Source organism: Chlamydotis macqueenii, chromosome 10, assembly GCF_036417535.1.
Source record: "Chlamydotis macqueenii isolate bChlMac1 chromosome 10, bChlMac1.mat, whole genome shotgun sequence".
NCBI classification, from domain to species: domain Eukaryota; kingdom Metazoa; phylum Chordata; class Aves; order Otidiformes; family Otididae; genus Chlamydotis; species Chlamydotis macqueenii.
Window position 1 is genome coordinate 9,739,756 of NC_141565.1, and position 21,098 is coordinate 9,760,853.

The following is a 21,098-nucleotide window of genomic DNA, read 5'->3' on the forward strand; positions in this document are numbered from 1 at the left end:
TTCTATGATGCAGGTTCTTGCAAAACAGCAAAAGCTGCAATAGTGATATCTCTAGCCAAATACACTGACTGGGTACGGGCTGTTGAAAGAAGCAACATTATGACTCAGGACTAAGACATGAATCCCTCCATTCTGTCTTAAGCTGAGATCAGCCTCATCTCTGCTCTGAACTGGATCTATTTCCTATCTAGTTTCTATCCATTTCTTGTGTAAAATGAGGATAATAACACTTCCTTCTTGTGCACTTGTGAGGAAGAAAATCTGACTGGTGACACACCAAACAACTCTTCTGATGTACGTCCCACTCACATTGTTTGTATCTGATTTCATAATCAGACTCACTGAAATTGGTTGAATCATCTGAGAAATAAAGCATTACTAAAAAGGGTGTGGCCACAGCATTCATAAAAGGCTTAGAAAATGTTAATGAAAAAGACTTCTATATTGTGATTATTGTCCTGCAACTTGCACTGTAGATTCCTTTCACCAGGCAGTAGCTAGCAGCAGTGAAAAAATTCTTGGCACTAATTTCCTCGATGTAACATCCTTCTGGCAATCTTCTCCTTTGAAATACAGTTCAGTTTGGTAACTATGTAAAAAATAAATAAAACAAGTCAATTCCCTAAGTGTTTATTTTCCCTTTTGCTATGCTAGGCATCCAGTCTTTTGACAAGTTTAATCTTCTGTAATGGGTTTAGAAATAAAATTTTCTCAGTCATAGAAGAGGTGACTTCTATTTTTAGTTTTGATCTGTATTTTTCATGAACTCTCAAGGGTAATAAAGAAATCTCGGTCTGCAGTTGTTAGCAATAGTCAATATTCCAATAAAAGGCAGAGTGTAGCCACCAAAGATTGCTTTAATCTGATGTGGGAAAAACACTGTATCAGTCTCCCAAGCTTGGGTTCCATCTCTATTATTAAGAAATGTTATATTTCCTAGGAAATTATATTACGATTATCAATAGCCAAATATTTTTGGTTGAGTAAAATCTCATCATAAACATAGGTGGCTGTTACAGAAATTCAGAGCAAGTTACAGGAACAATTTGATGTTGACGTACAGGCAAAGGGTTAATACAGAATTTGCACAGGGAGCATACATGTGTTACAGCATTTACAATTACATGAAATCACAGATGCATACTTCCCCTGTGGAGTAAAAAATATCAGTTCTATAGACTATTATGAAATAAATATACCTGACTCATATAATCAACACAACTGTCTCTCTCCAAGTAGGTATTTTGCACACCAGTAGCAACTAAATAGTTAGAATTCCAGCAGCCCAACAGGACTGCATTCCATACACTCACTCAACGCTAGTTCAATCTTCCGTCTATCGTCAAGGCCCGTGAACCTACCAGCAGAGCCTGGAACAAAGGCAATTTGATTTCTGTGGTAAATCAGCCTTGAATGCTACAGCTCGCTATCCATTAAAAATGAAGTCTTTTTATTAATTGATGAAGAAAATTCTCCAGATGTTAATTTCTTCTTGCACTCATGTTTACTATTACAACTATTGTGTCTATTAATAGTTCATAATAAACTATTCTATCTAATGATATATAACTGAACTTTTTTTTTCCCCAGCACCTTTCAAATTTTCACATTAATGTTTTCAAACTCCCAGCCTTCCCAAAGTATCTGCATCAGAGTAAAATATCAAAATCATTAACAACTGAGCTTTTAGCACTGAGGTAGGTATGGGCAAGCACTTCAATTTCCGGTCACCTAGGTGATATCTGACACTGAGGAAAGAACATTTCCTTTTCCTCTGCTTTTTTCAACAGGACAATATGACCAATCTCTACTTTTTCCATGGACTGCTATAAATAATGAAATAATTGTCAACAGTGCAGCTGCCCATAAAATAAGCATCATAGGTAAATCAGACTTTATTAAATCAGTTCTAAGAGAATAAAGAATGAAATTGTATCCCATTATAAAAGATAGAAATTGACCATTGTTCTGGTTTTCAGGAGTCTGAAAAACAGCAACAGATGACAGCATGTAAAATAAAGTAATTTATAGCAGATAGAGGGAAAAAAATCCTGTAACTGATCTACAGCACAGCCTTTAACTTCTGATCTTTTAGAAATAATTTGGGTCTGAGCAGTTACAGTTTGAATGCACATATTGTGTACAGTGCACGTTTTTCACTATAACTCAAAAAGTGTTTGTTGTTGTGTGGGATTTGGTATCAAGTCACCAGAATATTTAAATACAAGGGAGGAGAAGGAAAAAAAAAAAAAAAAAAAAAAAGAAAAAAAAAAAAGAGAGCGAGCTCTTACTTCCTTAAGTTTCTTGAGATGTATTATCCACATGCACATCCTTATATCAAAGCATATCTTTCCACATCCTCAAGGCGCAATAATTTTGTCCAACAGTTCCCAAACATCACGAAATCATCCTGAGGATTCTCATGTTTTACACTGAAGGTATAAAAACTACAGCAACACCTTCTTTCCTTTTTCTTTCAACCAAAATCCCTTGTGTACAGGGCTCCAAGGCAGAGGATACAGAGATCAGGACTGCAGAATACACATATGGATAACACATCTCAAAAGTCCAGTTCAAATACAGAGAAGTAACTTATCAAATTCCCTTTTGAATTACTAATGCAACTATTCATGTGCTTAGTGATCCTTCAGAACGTCTATGATTTACCTGGTGATAGAAGCAGAATTACAGATTGTGGATAGAGGCCCAAAGAAGACAACAGGTATAAACATTTTAAACGTCATCCTGTAAATCCAACATAGCTAACATGTACACAAACTATCTGATATTAAGTAAGCAGTTCAAGTCTTCAATAATAACAAGTTTTACAGACTCATTACAGATTTTTCTATAGCATTCTAAGTTTGCTTATGCCAGACCAGAAGTCCATTATAAAAACCTTCATTTACCTGAGCAACAAAGGAATATGAGTGGTTTCGAGGCTTATCCCTGAAATTACAGCCTGCAGGGTTCATTGAGTGGAAGAGTGCTTTGTAATCCACTTGGATGAAAACAAAAAGTGTATCAATCTTAGGTAATCATCGCATCATCTTTGACAAAATTAATCCAATCCAAGTTATTATCATTTTGTAGTTGGTGTGGATACGTTTTACTTGACATGCAGAACCATGTACTGCTAGAGGACCTTCAAGAAGGATATAGGAAAAATAATAACATAAAATCATATTAAGGTAGTTTTATTTTTAAAAAAGTCTGTCCAATACAGAATTTTTAGAAAATTTAACTTTCTTACAGTTGCTTGACTATATTAAACACCCAAAGTATCTGTTTCACTTCCAGATGTGGACTATGAGTAGCAGTTAGAGAATCTGGCTATTTGTGTGGTGTGCGTAACTGCATTAGAAGTGTTTTAGATAAACAATTACATTCTTACGCCAAGTCTTCTTATACTACTAAGAAAAGCTCAATGAAAGACACTGAAAAAAATGTTTTATTTTACCTTCTAAGTTATAGTATAAACATTTTATTTCTGCAAATGTCAGCTGCATTCTAACAGCTGATGTGTTTATGTACAGGTACAAATTATGGCAATAACTATACTTATCATTCAAAATATTGAACACACTGCCATATCTTGAACTGTCAAGCTTTCCAATTTTTTTTCCACCCTCCCAGAAAATACATTTTAAAACATCCAAAAAAATGTTCACACACTTGAGTCTAGTAGAAATTAAAGGGATCATTTCACCACTAACATTGTTTAGTGTTTACTAATGCTTGAAAATAGTAGTAAGCTAACCTCTAATAGGTATATTAACATATTTATCTTTTAAAAAATCTTTACAAGAATTTTTGCTGTTATTCTCATTGGAGGGAAAATACAAAATTCTTGCAAATTCAGTACTATGTCCTTCAAGCATCTCAATATACACAATATTTTCCTATTTTTTTAAACCACTGTGGCTTTGTAAAAAAACTATGCTAAATCAGGTTGAGTATTACTTTTTAAAATTTTAGTATACTTTAAGTGTGGGCTTGTCCTCTTCTGAATTTTCAATTAATTATATTCTCTTTCTTCTGAGGACATATAATACTGTTTCCACCTTATGCTAAAAAGGAATGAAGGAATTATTTTTTTTCTTCCCCTACTCCAACAGATTTGATTGGCATCTGCATAGACATTTTATAATTTAAAAAAAAAAAAAAAAAAAAAAAAAAAAAGATCTGCAGGATTGTACAGCAAATTTTGAAAAAAAAAAAACCAATAATCACAAGTGATTCTTTGTGCAACTGCCTTTGTCCATTTTAGAAACTGAGCTTTCTTAGAGCTCAAAATGAAAACCTAATTCTATCAAGTAATACCAATTCTGCTACTGAATTTAACAGAACCAGGAAAGCTTCCAAATCTTTACTCCAGCATAAAATAACAGTATGTGAGCTGCGACCTCCACAAAGGAAAGCAGCATTACCTTCACCAGCTAACTGCTAATAAATTGCCTCCTCCTCCTATTTTGCAGCTTTGGCATTTCTATGCACAGCAGGTCTTTAGCACAGAAATTTTTTAACCTTTCTGCCTGTGTCTTATCAATCCAAACTCTTTCTCTCGTAAAATGGCAAGAATTGCACTGAATCAAGATCCTTCAGCTGGATTTAGTGGAGAAGCATTTACCTCTAGATTATTCCGCCTAGTTTGACACAAGTATTTTTCAACTTCAAAGAACAAGAAAACATGAAGAATTTTGCTTTCAGTACAGCCCAATGTACAGCATAAAAAAAAACCCCAAACATAACTGAAGATGCAGATGATTCACAATGTACTTAAAACTACCTGAAACTTACTTAGGTATTGCAAGTTTGAGGTTTTCCATTTAGTGCTTCTTCAGATTCCGAAAACACGAAGAGTAAGGAACTTTACACTAATGGACAAAGCCCTCCAGATCTGAGACATACATCTAGCTGATCACTGAATTCCGCGTTACAATTGCAAAGCATTCTGGAGTTCTGCCATCAATGGTTATGCTCAAATAATTGTTACAGTGCTTTCTTACTCCACCTGTGACAACAATTTTAATTTCCAAACAAAAGACAGTTAGCCAAATCATCACTGGTTTAATATTTTTATCCCATACTATTAAAATGGATAATACATAAGAGTTAGCAATGTCTAATTCTCATCTATCGAAACCGAGAAAATATTTGAGGTGTTTGAGTTCTCCCTTGATGTATTCATAAAGTAAAGTCCTGTTAATGGAATGTGAAGACAGCTCAAATGAGACAATCGGACTCCATGAACAAAATTAGCAAAGGCACATTGATAAGGTGTCCTGGACTATTTGCTGTTATCATACTTGTTATAATTGTGCCTAGAATTGTTGTTACACAGATGGGTTTTACTTAGGAAAAATTGCTCTTTGGAAACAGCAGGGATATTTTGGATGATGGTGCATCTACCTGGTCAGAGCGAAAGAAAGGACATGCATGCTCTGCATCTTTAGATAGGCATGTTCAGTTGTACTTCTAGCATTTTTTGTTAATGTAACACTAGTAATATTATACCACCTTAATCATGAAGTAATGGTAAGTAGTGTGCAAAGTAATGGCAAAATAACTCACAGGCTTCTGTTTGCTGATTGGCTCAAAACAAAGCAAAGTATTCATGCCTATTAACTGCTTCTCTTAACTTGTTTTACCCCATGCTTTTGTAGCAGCATGTCCTTGAAGGATAGTATGAAATCCCCCATAAAGCATACTCATCTCATGGCTGAAACAAATCCAGAATGATGTCTTAAATACAAAATTTGGTCTTCCTTCCCCCATCTTTTTAAAGTATTCTTTATATTAGTCCTTCTAGGAAGAAAACAGGACACTTTGTTTCCACAGTATCAGTCAGCATATGCAGGATCTATATTTCTGTCTGTTATAAAAATGATACTTAGACTCAGTATGGTACTACTCGTGACTCATCATAGCCAAATGGTGGGGAAGAGATAGGAGAATCATACAGAACAGGGAGATAGGCACTTATCTGAAATTAAATACTGAGACACAGTAACATCTGAGAGAGAGAGGAGATGGTGAGCAAAGGAGCTCAAACTTTTCTAAAATAAAATAATAACTTCTGATAGAGAATTTCTTTATCTCACCTTTGGCATTTTACCTTGCTTATGAAAAAAATCCTGCTCTCATTCACTACAACACTCCTGCCATCAAGTATGTCAGTACTTAAAACTAGAGGCTGGACTACAAAATTCACTAAGTGTTCCAAGTTATTTTATGTCCAGTTGCAAAATTATTTCTAGCCAAAATAAGTAAATTTTGATTATGGCATCTGTAAACAGTGTAACATTGTGACATTTAAAGTGGTAATAGGAATAATTTTGAATGTATTCTCATCTGTTTTTCCATGCTGCATTTTTCAAATTGTGAAAGACTTAACATAAAGACCAACAGATTCAAGTTTACTGGCCATAAAAAAATCCCTTAGGAATAACAGATCTTCTTCAGGGAGTATTTGTTCCTTCAAGTAGATTTAGTGCTGAGACAGTGTGGTAGTTAAAGCACAAACAGAGGCTGTTGATAAAGTGGCAATGCATAACAATGTTGTAATGTATTATAAAGGAGCAATTGCCTGCAGTTCGTCAGTATGGATATGGCAATGAAGTTCTGCTGTACATATTCCAGGCACTAAGAATTTTGTAGCGGTGATAACAGGAGGTTCCTCTTCCCCTATAAAAGGAAAAAAAAAAATTGCGGTTCATTAATTGAAACATTGATTTTGTATCAACATTTCATAAAAAATGCAAAGAAAACTTATGAAAACCCTTTGGTCATAATGCCATGCATTCACGAGGCTGAGCTACCATGCTCAGTAACTCCTTATCTAAAGAATTCATATAAATTTTCTCTCCAGGCAGGGGTTCTTAGAGAAGACCTTATTATTAGTGACTGGGCCTAGTAAAGGTTTGGTTGTTGGTACTTCCTCAAAATTAAACTGGTTTCAACTTCAGTTGATGATGCCCAGTATGATGACCTCTTTAAGCATCTTTTCTCTGCAGATCAGCAGTCTGCACATGAGCTGCACTGAAAGACAGAAGTATTACGAGTTACGTGACTTAGGATTTTAATTCAAAAGATTAAATCAAACTCTCCTTTGAAGAAGAAAGGAAAGATCTACCTTGAGATGCTAAATAACAAAGCTGTTTACTTCTGCTCTGACCAAGTAATGGATAAAAAATAGGTAGCCAGAACAGAAATGGTGCTGTGAATTCAGAATAATAATTTGGACATGTCCAACTCTTAGAACAAGAATAAAAGCTAAAAAATTCTATCATCTACTCCGCTCATTATTAGGCATATAAATACTAGCGCTATGAATATTTTTTATGTCCGGGACAGTAAAAAGATTTAATGGATACTGGAATATCAGTGTTAAGATCCAACTCTACCAGTGCTATTCTACTGCTACGACTACTACTGCTAGAATGTTTAATCTCTATAGCTGAAACATGTTAACGAGTAGGTATGTGACTTGAGAATTAATTACTGGAAAGACTGCCTCTTTCTTCCAGTGACTCCCTGGCAGCTGGGATACCCAGGTGACAGCTCTGTGATTGCATCAGGAGGGGAATACTGGTAAAGCATTCTTACAGAGAGGCCATAAATTTTAAACTAGCATTCTACTTTCACCCAACACTAGAACCTTTACAGATATAATCTGTAATTTTTCCCACAAATGTGAGAAAAGGCTATGTTAGAAGAGATGGCAGGAAATTAAATAATGTAATATTAATTTTAAAACAGAGTATTTGTGGCTTATACAATTAAATCAGTAAATCTGTATTTTTTTCACTTGAAAAGTTTTCAGGTTTGACTTATTTTGTCCTATCTAGCCTATAGACACTGTATCTGTAAATCAAGATCTATAGTCTCTCCTCTCAAGACAATTCCAGCATCAAACATTAGTTATGAATTATCTGAATAATTAAAAAAAATCCATTTAGCCAAGAGAAGTCTAACAAATTAGCTCACTGTCAACACTCATTCAGGACAGCAGAACAGCATAGAGCCATCAAAATGCAATATTCACCTGTGGTAGCTGCTTAAGGAAGATCTCCGCAAATAGCAGTTTCACCCTATGAATACAATTGCTGGAGCATTCCACACTGATGTGGTTGTGATGCCAGTTGAATGTACTGTAACTAGTAAGGTCAGATCAGCTTTTCATATAGCCTGAGGCAATATTTACACCTTCTAACTGTAGGCGTCTAAGCTGGGTATCTATTTTGGAGAGTGTCTTCCAAGCATTTAAATTCCTCCACTGAAATCCATTTGTTCATTCCTCCCAGCCCCACATCCAATGAGAAGCATAATGTCACTCTGAAACTTGAGTTAATCAGAGTACGGACTATATCCCTAAAGGTTCTAGCATGTGCTGGAGCAAAATAGGATTTCGATTTTAGATTTATGGCTGTTCCGTAACACCATATCACTCTCTTAATTAAACCACACAGCTGTCAGTTGCGTATCTGAGCTGCCAAGGAGTCCCCGGAAGAAAGAAACGGTCTCTCCAATAACAGATGAATTAATGAGAAGTGACTTATTAACAGAATTTTAGTGAAATCTGACTTGGATAAGGATCCTCCCCACCCCCAATAAGTTAAAGAAAACATTCATTTTTGTAAAATTACTGAAATCTTTTTTACTATCTTTATACACTGCTTACCTCCCTCTGCAGCCTCCTATATGGCTCCTCATATATTATCTTAAGTATTTTGAGATGGTAGAAATATGCTCACAATAACTGAATATAATTTTTAAAACATTGCTGTATCTTACCTAAACCTGATGATGAAGAAACACTTCCTGTAATGGAAGATGTTTCAATTTGGTCTGTCAATAGTCCTTCCATTAAAGGTAAAGATAATTCAGATGAAGGAACAGATGAATCATAGATTCCAGAATCTCGAGGCATATCTTTAAGATTTGAAGCTTTAACAACATGTAACAATGGCTGAAGAACACAGCTGCCACCACCTTGAATGTCCTGAGTTTCTGTATCTTCTCCAAGGTTTAAGTGCTGAATTACACAGTGAGAGTCTGAATTCCCAGCTGAAATAGTATTTACATCTGTTTTCAGGTAAAAATCGCCATCCATCACCTGTTTATTCACCAAGTCATTTAAAACCAAGCCCGAATCAAATTTTTCCATGACAGGCTCTGAGTAATGTAAAGAAGGTGGAGGGAAGGGAGTAAACTGTTTCTCAAACCAGTCTGGTTCCTGATCAATGAACTGATGCATATTGCAAATGGCAACATAAAGGGACCTCCCAGATTTGCTCCTGAAATAATTCCTTTTGCTAATGTTAACAGGAAACACCTCTGAATCCTGTACACTAAGGTCTCTGTAGTGTAAATGTGAATACAGCTGAGGGAGATTGTCCATGAGTTTGTATTTCGTACTTAGATCCAGAATACCAGGGATGTCTCTTTCACAGGAGTAATCAAAGTAGACTGCAATGAACTTGCAGAGGTCATTTGAATTCTGCTTTGCTTGACGAAGCTTCTCGGCAACAGTCAACACAGCAAACAGAAAGAGTTCTCCTGTTCCTGCATCTTTGGTTACCCCTCTGTGCTTCCAGTTCTTTTTTTCAACAAAGTATTTCATTCCCTTGGAACACACAATGATGATAAACTGAGACTCATTTATTTTTCTAATAAGCCACTCTTTCTGCCCTTCTTTACATATTTTCGTATCTTCCCACAAATCTAGAGCCACCTGGAAAAGAAAAGAACATTCTGGTTGATAATAATTATTAGATTCTTAAATATATTTTCTCATAAAATGTAAATGAATTATACTCAGTGAGTCATATTCTATTTATCTGACAATTCAGAACTCATCGTGAGTTTAACTATAGCTTGCCCCTGATGCAAATACAAGCTGTTTTAAAAGAGAAATAAGTAATAATTAACAAAGCATTGATAGTGGACAAACTGGAATCAGTGATATTAATTACATCAGTAGTTATTCACCAAAATAATCACAGTCTCACATTCATTCTAAACTTTGCTTGTGGGCTGAATATTACTCTGGGCTAAGATGTGGGTGAATTGCTACAGTAAAAAGTAAAACCTTCCAGACTTTTTTTTTTCCTGTAAAAAAACCCCAAGAATGCTGGTTATTATATAAACCCATTTTGCTGCTTATTTATTAAAGGAAAATAAAGCTAATTATACCTGTGTTACCCATACATTTATAGAATCAACAATCAACAAGTGCAAAGCCAAGTAGCTGAATGTAACCTGCTTAGTTCCTTAAAAAATAAAACCACTACGGATTTAGTACATAGCAATATTTCTCAGGGAATAAAAAGAGCAGAGAAAACATGGCTGGACCAAGTAAACTTCTATTTACTTATGTGATCGAATTAGATATCATCAATCCACAATAAACAGTGTATTGTGCCTGCCTCAAACAATTTAACCATTGTATATCTGGGTCCATAATGTGTCAAATGTAATGGAAATCCATATTCATTTATCATCTTTTGCACATTAATGAAGTCTGATGTCAAAAAAATTCATATCTAGATACAAGCACAATTAGGGCCTATAACATCGAGTCCTTTCAGTTAGGACGCCACACAGCAGCAGCTTATCTCTGATAAGAAAGCTCTGAAAATATTATCGTAAGAGTTGTATTATTTTGTATTTTGTCAAATTTTCTGAACTTTCTACATGGTCTCAAATGCCTGTATACACCAAGATGAAGGACATAGCGCTTGATCTCACAAAAGAAAGAATGAGTAGTAGAATAACAGAAAAAAAAAGATGCAAAAAACTCTCACAATAGATTCACATCAAAACAACTTGTAAAGTCTTCTGTCAAGCATTTTTCCAGAGAACAAAGTATTTTTGCTCTGCCATAACTGAGTGGAAAACTGTGCCACGTCAGAAGACGGAGAGGAGGTGGATGCTCAGCACACCAGGACTCATGAAAAGCGTTACCACAGTGTCAGGTACAGGAGGACAGTGATCACGCCCGAAGTGCTGAGGCAGCTGGACCAGGCCCCTTCCAACTGAACTGTTCTGCTCTATGCATGGGGAAGAGAAGTCACTTTACAGCCGCCTGGGAGACACTCTGATGAAGGTACAACACAGGTAGTTTATCTTTTGTGTCTGTTTTTTGCTTCTGTTCTTCAAAACACTGTCTGATCTGCTATCTGTGAGGACAGATTTTTAGTATGGTCAAGTTATCACTTTAAATGGCTATTAAATGCCACTGGTTTTGCCCTTTATAAGAAAACATTCCAATTCCATATGAAAAGTACTTGTGCAACTGTTCTGTTATGCATTGAGCATCATTTTTTTATATTAAACTCCACAGCTTTAATAACAATACAGATTATTTCTGTATGTAGATGCTATTGATATTTCATTATATAAATCTTAAAGGATGCCTGATACCGTACATGGTACATAGCACAGTGGTAACAGCTCACCTTAACACTCTTCCAAAGAGGTATGGTGCAGCAGGGTTAAGGTACATATCTAAAAGGGGGATTCAAGTAAGTTACTTACAAAACACCTTACCTGAACCATTTTTAACACATGAGTACATGGTGACCACCCCCACCGAAGGCCTGAGGCCTGGCCTACGTTACTGTGCCGGGCCGCTAGAGGCCAGACGTGCTGCACAGTCGAAAAAATGGTTCCCGTGCGGGCACTGAAAACCAGAGCGGCAGGATTACAACGCACCAAAAATAGCAGACTAACGATTGTCTTGCTTTTTTACAGTTGAAAAAGTGAAAGACTGGCCAATATTCATTGTATTATAGAAAGCAGCCTGAGATTCTAAGCCTAGTCGTCCCAAGTAACAATTTGAATGTCTGTCTCATTGCTTTAAATCAAAAGCAAGGCATGCTGATTTTAATGAATTAACGGAACAGGTGAGTTTAAAAAAACCCAAACAATAAAAATTAATACATAATGTCAATAATTAATCCTAATTACACTGATTTTGCTTTATGAGTAGGAGTTTTAGATTCAACTACTTGAAAATTACAATAGAAAACGTATTTGAGGAATACTTAAGTATATCAGGTAGACACCATTACCTCTTTGTGGCTGCTGACTATAAAGATGCAAGATCCACTAAACAGAAAAAGCAGTTAATATGAAACACGCTAAACATGGCTAAACGAAAATTCTGGAGTCAACGCAGCACACATTTTCCACTATTCTGTTTGGTTTTTTTTTCGGGAGGCTACGATCTGTTCCTTTCCCTAAGTAAAGAAAACTTATATAGCCAACATTTATAAAAACAACAGAAGTTATCTCTGTGGAAAGGTGACACTGAAATACCTAATTTTCAAGTGCATATTATTTTAAGTTTTGGGGGTGCTGTTTCAATTAAGGAAACTGTTTACAGAAGAAATGTTGAGTTTACCTCACAGCCACAAAAGTCCTGAAGAAAATAAGCAAAGCACTGGATGACATTAATGTGTTTCTGGCAATCTTTACTGGAATAGCAGATGAACACTTTCGGCCGAGGACGAAGTCTTTCCACATGGAGACCTGCAGCATATGCTGAAGACTCTGAGCTCTCCTCGTCTAGATGGGAATATATATTTTCTAAATTGGAAGAGATAAAGTTCACACTATAGAGCTTGGATTTGTTTTGGTTTTTTTAACTTTTGTAGGCTCATTACCAAAGCATACACTAATGATTTCTTTCAAAAGATATTTCTTTCCTTTCCACTCTGAAGAAGAAAAGTTGCACACGCTCTACTTATGCAGCTTACGAGTTGCTACCTATGTGGAACACACTTTGAAACTGAAATGTGCAGTTATTACTGTACAAGTCAGAAAACTTGAGAAAGGTTTATTTCATAAATAGAATGAGGTTGTTTCACCTCTATCCAGCTTCAACAGTCTTCACCTCTCTGTTTAAATATTACAAGCTTTAAAGATGCATCATCATCAAGAGTTTCCTGTATAACAAAGTATCTTGTTTAAAAAACAACCCACAATCCAAGCCAGGTAAGAACATTAAACTCCAGGAACACAAATCTCTTCAGAATATCACACGGTATCTCTCTGGTATATATACACACACACATATGTTTGGACATTAATATGACATTAATTTGAATTAAGATATGACTAATTTAAATCAAAAGAGCTATTAGTGTTTCTTTCCTTGTTATGCTGCAACATAAAAGTTTGGTCTTATGCCAGACTAATTCAATCTAGTTCTACAGTTGATTAAGCTAATTTGGAATAAAGCATGAGTATTTCAAAATACAAATATCCATCTGGGGATTTAATTTAGAACAATTCATCAGGAATAACTATTCTGGAACAACTCTCTCTGTAGACAAATCCTTAGTGATTTGTCTGGTTTTTTTTTTGTTGGAACTGTGCTAGCTGTGAGCAAAGAAACGGCTACAGAAGACCAGAAGGTAAAAGCATTTAACCCAGATGGCATATAGCACTTGCAGTATACCTCAATGCCAAAATTCAGATGGATAACACAGATATGTGAGGTCTGGGGAAGTAATCTCTTTTTCCATATTCATGAAACCGCATGATTTCCTAGATTCTACAAAAAAAGCCAATTGATTTTTAACATCTCAATGTAACAAGTGTGGTTTGCCAGCTCCTGGACACAGAGGAGAAGTCAGCACAGAGGGATGGAATCTAATTTAAAGAAACATCTGCAAGTAAGACTTAGAAAGAGTAAATTTAGGAAGATGGTCTAGGATGAAGTACAAGGGCAACTTCCGGGAAAGTGAGCAAATCTGGAATAACAGATACAAGTAGTATTCCAGAAAGTTCTCAGAATTGTATTGGTATCACATGGCTTTACCTTCCTTCTGGTTTAAAATAGATATGAATTAGATGTTTCTGAATTAAACAATTTTGTTCTCTCCTTTCTACAGTGAAGTCTTGATTTGTGATGCAGTACTTTCTCTGGCACTGATTAACAATTTACTACAAGCTTCAATACACAAAAAAAGCTGTTGGAAGGAAGGAGACAGCAAAGAAAATAAAAGTATTTATGGAACAAACCTTCCAGTTCAGATTTTTTTTTTAAGTTGTGAAAGTGCATCTTTAAATGGAGCTCTATTGAATAAACCCTCTTACCTTGCTGTTTCTTGCGGCACATCACTGTGAAAAGCGTTGCAAATGCTGAAATGACAACTAAAGGGACTGTAATGGCAATAGCTCTTATCGGTCCAGCCCACGGAGAATGTACTTTGAAAAATAAAGCAGAATTAGCCATATGCAAATAAGCTGTATTATGTTTATCTAATCAAACCTTCACACTGGGACTGTAAAACTGCTACAGTACACTATTATCAGGTAATTCTCAAATATACAGTAGAATCAAACATCATGTTCTGCTCTATTTTAAACAGGTTTTATGCTGATTGCCCCCATCAACACAGCGTTAGAGTGACTAACATAAGTAACAAGCGCTGCATGCCAACTCATACCTCCTGCCATGGGGAAGGACTTTATAGAAAGTGTAGGTTTGACAAGATATGCAATAGTAATTTGACCTGACAGATTTTTGTTCCAGGGTGCTGAACTAGGCAGTTAGGAAGAACTGTCTTTCGGCACAGATTACCTTTAGCAATGTGCATTAGGATTCAGTCCATTTTGCCCACTGCCTTCACCTGCAGCTATGTTTTGTGTCTGCAGTTACACCCTGAAATCTCTAAATAGCTTCTCAATAACTGGTCTCATACATAGACAAGCTAAGCATTCACCTGACAGGTTTTCCAGACTATGTGATTTGATTTCAGGGCTGAAGTACACATGCAGATAATGTGTTCAGGCTGCTCTCACAGTTTCATTATGTTATTTCCATGCTACTGCACGCGTCAGTTGTATGCAATTAAGATACAGGCTATGATTCTTCATATCCACGTTAACAACAAAAGTGGCTTTCCCACAAAGATTTCCAATGACATATTGATCTGAACTGTACTAAATATAAATGTACAGAGATGCAGATGTGTATGTACAAATGTGCACGTCTACTCTTTTCATTAGGTCAAGAAAATCAGAGCACAATTGCATCAGTAGTCTTGATTATGGTAAACAGACAAAAGTCAAATCAAGAGCATTTACAACATAAAACTGAATCTAAAATAATAAGGTAAATACTGTACACTGTTTAAAAACAAAAATTCATACCTGGTTTTAGCGCATAGTGCATTGTTTTCCTTGTTGTATTAGTATCATCAACCAGCTTTGAAAAGTAAAAGTTGAATTTTATTTTGTGGAGATTTAATTAATTTCTGCAATATGTAAACAACTATAACAGCTTTCATGATCAAATGTGAAGAAACTTACTGGTTAACTTCAGAAAGTTAAAATTAAAGAGCACCACAAACTAGTAATTAGTGAAATAATTTGTCTTTGTTGGTATATAATTTAATGTAACAATATCAACTTTCAGAATTCATATACTGTCATTATCAAGAGAAATATACAGCTTTTAAGTATAGTAAAAAATGACCAAACTACAGAATTACAATTAAAAAAAAAAAATCATATTCCAAGAATTATGCAGGCCCACAACTATAGCTGAAGACACAGGTTAAACTGCTATGCACTCAGGTAAAAGCAAAGCTATGGAAAAGTCAAGAACAATCTGTCTGAAAACCTTTAATTGCCCAAGGTACTTCAGTAGGGATGCCTGAAGTCCAATTTTACCGGAGTGTGACTTGAAATACTTTAATTTCAGTTAATTTCTGTTAACATACTCATTTAGCTCTTGTACAAATGACTATTTATAAATGTTACCTCAATTATATAATCCCCTGGAGATACATTCTGAAGAATACAACTTGTAGTATCTGTGTTTTGCTCCTGCATTAAAGAAAGAGAATACTTTGCAAGCCATTCACATACTTTTAAAACCTAATAAAAAAAATGCATTTGCATTGATTTAGAAATACACAGTGTCCCCCTGTATTAAGACAGCTTAAACGAGCAAAACTAAGTCTCTCCATTCAAATATGCAAGGACTACAATCCTCTGCCTGCAGAACTAAAATATGATTAATTATTAAAAAAAACCCCACACTTAAAAGTTTAGACTAATACACAAACTCTACATTACGCCCTGAAGCTCTCTAGCTTACAGAGTCTCAGGATGAGACCAGTGAGAACAAACTTGCCATTCAATACTAACCAAAGTTAAGGAAAATAACACAGCAAATTGCAGCTCCCACAAGAAGACTTAAGCACACCGCTGTACAAAATCACAGAGAGCCTAATTCCATGCACATACTAAAATGAGAGCTGTCTTGTGATACTATCTCAGATGGGTAATCTATAAACTGGTCAAATTTTGTGCAAAGGTGAAATTAAAAAGTAGGAAATAATATGTGTAACAAACACAATAAAACTTCAGTTTGAAGTACTAATTAGTTGCAGGGTGTACAAGAGACAGAACAGTCTCTTCCAATTTGAGTATACTACGCAGCTCTAGCAGAGCCCTCAAGTCTCATTTTGACTGCTGAGTGCTATCACAATACAATTACTATTTACATGAATAGTACCAAATAGTTAAAAAAATTAAAAACTGATAGTATTCTATATTATATTAATAAAAGTTTCAATAAGACCTTAGAACATCTAATGTTAATAGAGTTTGTGCTTTTAAAATTTGCAAAACTTAGTGACGTACCTGTTTGCAGGTCTTTTGCTTAAATAGTCCTTCATGCTTAAGTTTGTAGTGAAGAAAGTAGTATCTAAACCCAAAGTTGTGAGGTGCGTGATCAAAGGACACTTGCATGTTAAAACCCTGCTGGGTAACATTCAGATTCCTTGGCCTCCAGTCTGTCAGAGGAGATATTAATTAATTGGACAAAAGTTACTCTTCAAGTACAGCAACTTTTTGTAAGATGACTATACAGGAAGTATTACATTCTACTTACAAGGTTTGCAGACAAGGTTTTCTGGCTGCAGCAACAATTCACATGCTACAAAAACATACAAAAATTATTAATGATATAGTATCAAAACGCTATGCTATTTAAATTGAAGAAGAACAAGGGCAAAGAAGGGAGTTCATAATTTTGAAGACAATATCCCCATTTCTTTCCCAGTCTCTAATATGCCTGGAGTAAATATATTTTGCAAATTCAGCTTCTTTGTTATGATTTCAAGTTCCTTCTCATCTTTATATGAGAAACTATCCTGGTTCATTAATGTTAAAATAGCATTCTTTAGTGAGACAAAAGGGACGAGAGAGACACCAGGCACAGCACAGAGGAGAGGAATTTGTAACTAGCCTTAAATACACTTACTCAGAGTAAGTTAGCATGCTGAGTGCTATTACAAAGACAAATGTTACTGCATTTCACCCCGAAGGGTACTTGTAGTTTCTCATACTGTTTAAGCACTGAGGAGCTTATTCAAGTTTCTTCTCTCTAACTCCAATGAGAGTTGCTAAGTAATTTTGATAAATTCAACTTGATTTGCTGCTGTCTAATTTTATATATACTCATCTATATCTACCTCTAGATAGCTGGTTTTGAAACTGTGATCCTAGAAACAAAAACAACCTGAGCTTTTTCACAATGTCCAGAGAGGAACTGGAGCAAATCATCTTCATGAGTCAAATGTCCCTGAGAACCAGGGAAGTAATGCTACTGTAGGCAAACCTGAGAGAATCTCAGGCCTACCTGAGACTTTTCTTCTGGTTGTTGGCTAATTCATATCATCATACACCATAGATTTATATGTGGCATCCCAATTCTTTCCACTTTACACCCAGATCTTCCTTCAAAGACTCAGTCAGTAACTATCTTAACCCCGACTCATCTAACATCATCATCTACGACATTCCTTTGTTGGGAAAACGAAAAAGCTGGGGGGGCACCCACTGGTGAAGAGATGATACGCAACACCATACTGCATGCAATACTTACGCCTAGTTCGGAAGAAGAATGGATGATAATTACTTTCATTTTTAATGGAAGGGAAAGGAACAATCTTTACAAAGTAATCTGTTTCAAACTTCAGATTTACAAAGGGTTGGGACTCCATTCCCTACAAAAAGACAAGATTGCAACATATTTTAAAATCAACTACTATAACTGAAAGTATCTTTCAAAACAAGCCCACAGTTTTGCAAACATGAGCAGAAACTAATACATTAAGAATCCTTATCTACCCCTCCATTACACACTGACATGAGGCACATGGACTATCACAGATGTGCATCCAAGGTCACTCAAATAACAGTTTCCAGCTCTAGGAAAGCGTCCATAGAAGGGGATTGGATCTGCTTCCAGAGCAAAAACTATCACTAGTTTAAAGACTAATACTTTTAGAAAGCAACCTGCATGCTAGTAAACAGCACACTGTGTATATATTTTGATAGAGAGATATTTAGATTTATATGCAGCATTTACACACTTCCAAGATTACTCGTACAATCAAGCAACAATGAAACTTCTCTTGAAACAAAGAACTTACTGTTTGTTTAAAACTAGGGCTGAGCTGCTTTGGATCTTTTAAAGCCATCTGCTGGCACTGTCTTCCCTCTGATTTTAACTCCTCAAGTATGACTCGAAATCCTTTCAGGTATTCAATCCCTGCAAACAGCACAGAATTTAAGTAGAAGGCTAATATTTCAAAACACAATGTGGTATTTAATGTAATTTGAATATATTTAATTTGTCTTTAAAAAATAAAACTTACCATTCATATGAAATATGTTTGTGTTTTAATACCTGTTGTTGTAGAAGGTTCTTCCCACATTTTCTATCTTGCCTATTTAGAATTCAATTGGCAAAGGCTGCAATTACTACATACTTGTGTAATGCTTAGAGCAGAGGGGCCCACATCTCAGCTGGGGCTTCCAAATTATCACTGCAATATAAGTTATCATTATCTTCATCACTCTCAGGAATACTTCACATTTCTATTATTAGCAATGATATGTAACATTTTGCTAGCAAATTATAAAAATACTCTGTTATAGCTCTTGCTATCATTTCTGAGACTACCAGATTAAAGTGATAGCGGTTGTTACAACCTCTTTAGTTCTAGTATAGTATGGGATAACAGAAAACTTGACTTAAATGGAATGGAATTTAGTCCAGTGCGTGAATACTTCCAGTTATTTATAACTGGTGCCAGAACTACACCCATTTTTTCAACTAACTCTCAGCCCAGTATCTTTACTTTTTTTTTTTTTTGCAATGTTCTCATCATAGAATTACTTCATTACATGACTAAACCAAGCCGTAGCGATGTGAATGTCACAGGACAATGCCAGAGTGTGATATTTTGTGACTCAGCTATCAAAGTCACCGCACAGTTCTTCAAGGCTAACTACCACTACTCCATCAAATTACATCTTTTCAACAGCATTACATACAGCAGAATAGATATTTATCACAGACACGGCCACAGCCTTTGTAAGCTAAATGCTACGTAAATAAAAATTGATTAATTCCAGTTTGTGCTATGCTTGTCAAATTAAAAAAAAAAAAAATCCCCAATGTATGATTTTCAACGGATCTCCTCTGTTTCACTAGTTTTCATGGTTTCGGTTTTGTTTTTGATTTTTTAACGTTCTATAATTTTGTAGAAGATAAAGACCATGAATCGACCAATGTGTTCTTAATATTCCATGGAACAAAAGCACTATTTGAGCTTACATGAAGATCATGAAAGAGAAAGTGTCCAGTCTCCATGTTAGCTGAGATGTTTCAACAGCAGCTCTGTCCTCATACTTTCCAAAGGATTAACCTCTGATCATTACAAGAAAGAACACCAAGCTTTGTTTCCCATAGAGATTTGATTCATCTAGCTGAAGATTACCAAATGCTTTCAAGCGCAGAGTTTTGCAGAATTAAGTGTAATTTTCATATACCCTTTTATGAGACTCCAGAAATTAATCACTGTTTTTTATTAAAAAAAAAAAAAAAAGGCAAAAAAAAAAAAGCAAGCATGATTTAATACTGGGAGGCCACAAAAAAAAATGTCCAATTTTTCTTATGTAAAATGTTTGATTTAATAAATGCAAGTCTAGGAAAAAAAAAAAGAAAAAAAACGCATTTAGTAAATACACATTTACATTATTAGTAATCTCTCATAATTTAGGATGCAACCCTACCACATAAATGGGAACTTCCAGTTGATTTAAAAGCTTTTTGAGGGAGTACAAACCATGAAATGTGAAGTTGAGACTCTGCTGTATGAGAATAAGAACATAAAAAAACAATTTTCTGTTTTAATTTTGAAGACTGTATTGTGCTTAACTCTATCCCATTGATATGGAAAAGGACCTTTGCAGTTAAAATGCTTTAATGAAGTATTTAAACACTCAAGAAAGAAATTGCGCCTCATATTTGCTAAACACAGGTGACTAAAAACAGTTTACATTAAGTTACTCTATTTAGGAGCTTAATTAGTGTGAAGAAAAAGAAATGAGCAGGTGTTGGTACAGAGAGAGTGCACTATGCTGCAGTGATCTCCACATTTGGTGGATCATACACTCCTAACAACAAAAACAGTTTTGAGCACAAACCCCCAGTATATTTCAAAATATACAGATGTACTACCATGCTAATATATGATGTAAATTATAAAATATACACAAAGACCAAATTTTAAAAAGCATGATAAAGATTTAAAATTATTTAAAAATAGTTTTTATTTTATTAATATACAAAAAACTTTTTTTGTTCCCACTTCAAAATATTAATAATAACTCTTTTGACTGAGACCTATGTGATTGAATATGCTTCATTATTTTTTTTTAATCTTGGTTTAACACTTTGTGATATGGCAATTCAAAGGTCTGGTTCTAAGTTCGGTCTATTTCGTTACTTGGTTTTAATGGCTGTCATAGCTGAAAAAATAACATCACAAAGATATATGGATCCAAATGGAGGACGTGCCTCATCGGCTGCATTTGCTAAATCATTGTACTCATCTTTCATTTCCATCTCCTAATTATGCAAAAGTTTTTCTTGAAATCTGGCTAATAAATTTCTATCTTCCCCGATATCAGATGTTCTTGCAAGCTAATTAGAATGTGTCGCATTTTGATACTTTTAACAAATGTGTTCCAAACCACAGAAACTCTGCATTCAGAGT

General features: G+C 35.2%; 1 protein-coding gene across 1 annotated transcript in view; it reads right to left on the reverse strand.

Annotated features, from left to right (window-relative positions):
* Positions 1-6,148: 6,148 nt before the first annotated feature.
* IL17RD (interleukin 17 receptor D) overlaps positions 6,149-21,098 on the reverse strand; it is a 46,501-nt gene continuing 31,551 nt past the window's right edge. Inside the window, exons 4-13 of the mRNA XM_086755678.1 lie at positions 18,465-18,583; positions 17,915-18,035; positions 16,919-16,963; positions 16,669-16,820; positions 15,781-15,846; positions 15,169-15,223; positions 14,110-14,220; positions 12,410-12,594; positions 8,797-9,736; positions 6,149-6,687 (exon numbers count right to left, since the gene is read on the reverse strand). Of these exons, the coding sequence (XP_086611804.1) occupies positions 6,572-6,687; positions 8,797-9,736; positions 12,410-12,594; positions 14,110-14,220; positions 15,169-15,223; positions 15,781-15,846; positions 16,669-16,820; positions 16,919-16,963; positions 17,915-18,035; positions 18,465-18,583 (1,910 nt within the window). The 3' untranslated portion in view covers positions 6,149-6,571. The remainder of the gene's footprint in view (positions 6,688-8,796; positions 9,737-12,409; positions 12,595-14,109; positions 14,221-15,168; positions 15,224-15,780; positions 15,847-16,668; positions 16,821-16,918; positions 16,964-17,914; positions 18,036-18,464; positions 18,584-21,098) is intronic.